At 41.7% G+C, this 6,000-nt stretch overlaps 1 protein-coding gene across 20 annotated transcripts in view; it reads right to left on the minus strand.

The window, feature by feature from the left end:
• The window catches only part of bach2b (BTB and CNC homology 1, basic leucine zipper transcription factor 2b), a 328,595-nt gene extending 322,999 nt beyond the window's left edge, over positions 1-5,596 (minus strand). For 5 of the 20 annotated variants that reach the window (XM_069887056.1, XM_069887057.1, XM_069887055.1 and 2 more), the window contains exon 1: positions 54-397. Coding sequence is in view for 4 of the 20 variants with exons in the window: in XM_069887050.1 (XP_069743151.1) it covers positions 105-172; positions 662-781 (188 nt within the window). In the remaining 16 variants the exon portion in view is untranslated. Of the gene's footprint in view, positions 1-53; positions 398-421; positions 542-661; positions 975-5,507 lie in introns of those variants that run through there. The other 15 variants (XM_069887068.1, XM_069887073.1, XM_069887067.1 and 12 more) reach the window with 10 other exon arrangements.
• Positions 5,597-6,000: the final 404 nt, after the last annotated feature.

Genomic DNA, 6,000 nt, shown 5'->3' on the forward strand with positions numbered 1-6,000 from the left:
GATGAACACTACTCCTTTCGTTAACAAAAAACAACAGATTGCATTCTCCTTACCCTGGTAACTTTCGATTATGTTCAAGGCAGCTCCAAGTTCAAAACAAATACCTCATGATTCTGTGCGCCAAGGAGCCTGGCCACCGACGGGAGGGAGCGGAGTTGAATCGGCGTGGCTGCTGGGTTGTTTTGAGTGTGTGGAGGAGGCAGAGAGAGAGAGGAGCGTGTTTGAGTTATGTTTTCCAACGTGCCAGTTGCCCCCCCCCCCTCCCTCCCTCTCTCGCTCGCTCGCTCCACAACGTGCAGATGAAGCGCTTGCAATCTGCTGCTGCCCACATAAAGTGCACGGGGACGGAGCAAGCCACCCTCCCCTGCGCCGTGCAGCAGCAGCGCCGCCTCTCCTCCTCCACCCTCGCTCCTTCACTCACTCTCACTTGGTTTCATTTTTTGTTGACATTCAAGCAGCTGCTGACGTTCTCTCTGACGCACGCGCCGTCGCCAACCTCGGGAACGCTCCGGGGCTCGGCTCGCGAATGAGAACGTGCATGCACACGTTTCCCCCCCCCCCCCCACCCCCCCCGCGCGTACCCCGCCCACCTCCTTCCCTCTCACAAGGCACACCCACCACCCCCTCCCCAACATCACCCCCCACCCCCACACACACGCACGCTCGGCTCAGCGCGCGCCCGTCCGAAGGGTCCGGGGCCGGGCGAACTCATGCGCATGCTCGCATTCCGGCTCGGCTTCATTGGGATTCCATCACTCGCGCTCCCTTCTTTGCGGCGCATGTGTGATCGTGATTTTTTTTTCGCGCGTCTCCTCGAGGACGCGCGCAGTGTTGTCGGGTCCGCGACGCGGAGTGGTCCGTGCAGTTATTCCCGATTGACTTCTCCGCAAACTGTTAAGAGGCTCTTTTGTTATTTGCAAGGACTGTCGATTTTGCATTAATTCTGAAAATTCGATTGGAGTATTTGCAAGTGTCTGTAAAGTATCAATGATATCAATCAGTAATAGTTCCAATACATCAAGTTTGCATTGAGAACCTACTGCTACTATTAGTTGGAAGCTAACTCTTTTAAAGCATGCTTTGCTTTTCAGCAATAAGGGACTGCGAATCCGATCAAGATGTTTTCCAAAAAGATGTATTTGCACTAACTGTTTACGGGTGGGTTGAGGTGCCAGATGTTTAAGTGTGCATAGATTTTATCAGAATTGTATTTTTCCCAAGCTAAGAACAATAATTAACACTAAAGGCAGCAATGCATACGACTGTGTTCCGCGCTGGGCGGCTAATGAAGTACTGTGCTTTGTGATAAACGATGAACCAACATCATTTAGCTCAATCTTCACTCAACCTGCATCAATATTTAGCTTGAGTTGATGGGACGGCGAGGCGTTTTAAATGTTGATGGCAGCCCTCCCTGCAAAACTTGAAAACATGCAAGGTCAATGAACTTCATCCTCTGGATTTGCCGATAGCTGCGTTTTTAGGGGAGAGATAAGATTTACCCTCCTCTTTGATCCCCGTGTGACCTTTGCGGTGGAAAATGTTACAACGTGCAATGCGGGGTGCATTTAATGTCAGGAAAAAAACATCTCATCGTTCACGGTACCCACACAATGGTTTATATGTGGTTACCTGGCATGCTTTTGCTTATAATGTTGAAGAACCTGCCGTGCAAATAACTTTAAAACGTAAACTCTATGAATTTGATCAACTATTAGTCAGGGAACTGGAAAGATGAAACGAACGTCTGAATATTGAAACATTCGCAATTTGCCTGACGTGGCGTTAAAATGATCTCTGATGACTGTTGCACTCTGAATGTGGCGTGGCTTCTATTCTTCCCCAGTGGTTTAGCCGATTAAGATGGTGTTTAACTGAGCTTCATGAACATTCAATGCTCCCTCACCTTGTAGATATCTTAGACCACACGTCAAACTCTGGCCCGCGGGCCAAATTTGCCCCGCAATATAATTATATTTGGCCCGCATGATCATATTAAATATATATTAGAGTTGGCCGGCTGGCCGCCGCGCCAGTATAGCGCATGCACACTGAAGGTGAAAATGAAGACGCCGGAGGTGTGGAGGGATCTCAGAGTCCCGAATCCCGGGGATCGGAGCGCCGCACTCAGCCTGGCTCCCGGACACACACACATGGCTGGAGTTGGGGACCATCCTCGCTGGGTCTGCGCTTCAGCGGCGACGCTGGACCGAACGTCTCGTTGGCGATGCCTTCTCCCTCGCTCCGTGCGCGGCGGACCCTGCCTCCCGCTCCTTTTGTTGGAGACGAGCCCGGCGCCGTGAGATCGCAGTTTAATCCCTCTCCAACCATGGGAGGGGGGTGGAAGCAACGCGCTCTTCTCAGCCAATTCCTCCACCGTCCCGGACCGTGACCGACCTGTTGGTCCAAGACAAGGGGAGAGCGTACAAACTCCACACAGACAGCACCTGAACTCGGGTGAACGTGGAGCTGCGACCCCACATTCCACATCAGGACTGTGTGTTAGATTGGGAGCAGTGAGATGGAAGCTTATTTTGTTCCTGTGATTTAAGCCTTTCTTGGGGTGGGGGGGGGGGGGTCCTTCTCTGACAATTAACCTAATCAGATGTGGAGTTACCACAATACAACCTTTTTCTTTCCACTCGCGTCCCTGTGCCATTGGTGCTCTGTGATTAGTAAGGGATTGCTTAAGGTGGTCTGTGGGTGGGAAGAAAAAGTTTGAAGACCACCGCTTTAATCATCCCTCATTGACTCGTCATGTGCACGGTTTCAGAACGCTAAAGGAAATAGGCCAATGACAATGACAATGAAAGAGTTTATCCAAAACTATTATTAAACATTTATTTTAATAAGAGAAAGTTTAACATTACATATGTTGAAAGAAGAGAAAACATGCAGATGTTGTTGAAAATTTTCAATAAATATTTAGTTCGGCCCTCGACTTAGTCCAAGTTTTTAATTTTGGCCCTTCGTGGATTTGAGTTTGACACCCCTGACTTAGACTATCCAGTAGGAAGCCGAATCAGAAGAGCAGAGGAGCAAAAGGAATTCCTAAATGGAGATGTCAGAGGAGAATAGAATTTACACATAGTTTGGGGAAAGAAGGGAGGATTTAATTTTTTTTGTGTGAAAAGCAACTATCTTGAGTATCACTTCCTCTTTATATTTAGCCAGTAGAACTATAAATTATGTTTCACATTCATAACTTAATTTGAAATAGTATTTAGGATTAAATGTCCCATTCCCTTCTCCTCAGCTGACATGCACAGACCCTATTTAAAGATAGAAGAGTCAATGTTTCAATAATTCTTCCTCATGATTGGTCTTCAAACATTCTGGATCACCACACACTTTCCAGGAATTAGGCATTTCCTTTTTACTTTGGATATTAGAGAAAAAATACGGTATTCAAAGAGAACCTAGCCAGAAATACTAACTCTATTACTCTTTCCACAGATGCAGCTGTATGCTTTTGAATTTTTTTCTGTCCTTATTTTGGACTTTACACGTCTTCATATTTATGAGCGGAGATATATATTCTGCTGATGTCTAGACATTTTATTTGATGCTCTGTAATGACAGACATATCTTGTTTGTATCTGCCACCAGTGTCAAAATTTTCTTAGCTTTTTTCATTGACTAGTTTGACAACATTTATTTAAGCTTTTTTTTTCAAACTTTGCAGGCACAATCTAAGTTTTTCTGGAAGTTTTTCATGGTTTAGTTGTCATTTGTAGTTTAATATCATCGACAAATTTAATGAACTCTTTTTATTCCAGAATGCAAATTATGTTTGAAAATTAGATGTGATGAGTAATAAAGTAACAACTTTTTGTACAATCGATGCCTTATGTTTGAATATCCAATGGCCAATAACATGAACACTTTCGACATATGGGAGAGATTTGGATAAATGTATTCATTTTGGAACTTTAGGCTGATGAGCATTGATATTGGATATTGAGATTGATTAGTTGACAATGTAAAACAAGAATATCCCATCATTACAACTCATAGATGGAGCAAAATTATTAAAAATTTGTAAAAATAGAGTTTAGGTTAATATTTTTCTGTAGGATCTGAGAGAGGTAGAACCCCCTCCACACCTCCATTTCTGAGGGCTGCATTACCATCAGTTTCTGAGCCAGATGTTTAATAGTTATGATCTGGAATGTATTGCATTCAACAGCTCTGGAATGAAGAGAATATGGAGTTAGGGGACAAGTAGAATTATAGATTGTTAGATGGCAACAGGACAGAAAGCAGAGAGTGTGAGTATTAATTTTAAATTATATATAAAAGGGAAAGGAAGGAAAAGATTTGAATTCTGCTGTTGGGTTAAACAATTCTAAAGGACCAGAATTACAATGCAGCATAAAATTGTCAGGCTGCTTGCAAGATTGATTGAAGTAAAAAATACAAAGACTCCAGTGAATTACAGCCTCCAACCTAATTTTTCTGCCTGTCTAGATCTCTGAAGCAGGTTCGCAAAAGCTTTCTTCTTGCCTAAGGTTTTAATCAGATCTCTAAATTCAATGCTATGATGTTGGTGTTCTCTTTTTCTTGCCATTTCTCTGAAAAGTACTGTTGGGTATTTTTGTACAATACATTAGTTACATAAATTCAAGTTGTTCTTGTTTCCATAGCAACAAAGGAGGAAGTGCTGAATCTATTTCTGAGAATTGAAGTGGGCCAAGTAGGTAATGTAAGGTGAGATGAAACTTAACTATAAGATTCAATATAAACATTGAAACTTAAAAGCAAGTGATAAGCATTAAGATGGGGTTAGAAAGAAATTGAGTTTTAGTGAGTGATTCTTTAAAACACATTACTCAGATAATTAAAAAGGAAAAAAAATGGCCACTATGATAATTGACCAGCAATTGGTAACTTTCTATCAAACGTCCATGTGGGATATTAAATAAATATATTCAGACAAGAGGTCATTGAGATCCAATAAAATTCATATTTCAGGAATAAGAAGACAAAATAAAATAACCAAAATGAGATATCTGAAAAATGATTACCAAAAGAAAAAAATCAGTGCGTATTAAGTTTTGATGACAAGCAAAATAAATAATTTGTAGGGACAAGGAAAAATTCTGCAAAATATTTTGGAGAATTCTGAAAGATGACAATCATATGTAGATCCTCCTTGAGGTGCATTTCAATAATCTACATGCCTTATTTCCCTTGAAATAGATATACAGGACATCAGTTCGGCTAGATTGATTGGATTAGGTTAAATTAATTCACTCATATCTTTCTCACATTGTATTGAAGGCAAAACATTCTGTGAAAACTCTCCCAATTATTCATCTTGCTTAATATGAGTATAAGTTTAATGAACAAGAAAGTGATTGATATCTAAGATCAATCTTGGATAAAAGGTAGGATGAGGGAAATCAGGAATGAAGAAAAGGTCAGACTGGAGGTGCTGAGAGATCTGAGAATATTGTTAATGCTGAAAAATATGACAGAGATCAAGGCAGTGTTGTTAATCTTACCTCTCATCAGTCTGTAGGATCTGAAAGAGGTGGAATCTCTTCCACAACTCCATTACTGTGTGCCACATTACCATCAGCTATGAACCAGATGTTTAATAGTTATGATCTAGAATATATTGTATCAACAGTTCTGGAATATAGAGAATATGGAGTTAGAGGACATAAAGCAAAGAGTGTGAGTAAACAATGGCCATTGGCAATGGAAGGTGGGAAGTGGTGTTCCAGAATGATTAGAGCTTTGACCACTGCTGTTATCATCTCTAGTTTAGACTTGAGGCAAGAATGAAACTTATAAATTTGTGAACGTAGATGTACCCTGCTTTACAAAGCTAGAGCATTCCTAGGAATCCTTTCGTAAGCTAAAATGGTGTAAAGTGAAGACCCACTCACTACTATTGGAGGCTATTTTTGTAAAAGCAAAAACCCATTCAAATCCCTTCGTAAAAACAAACATGGCTTTCTTCGTAAAAAATGAATTTTCATAATTCGAGTA

Source organism: Narcine bancroftii, chromosome 6, assembly GCF_036971445.1.
Source record: "Narcine bancroftii isolate sNarBan1 chromosome 6, sNarBan1.hap1, whole genome shotgun sequence".
Lineage (NCBI taxonomy): Eukaryota > Metazoa > Chordata > Chondrichthyes > Torpediniformes > Narcinidae > Narcine > Narcine bancroftii.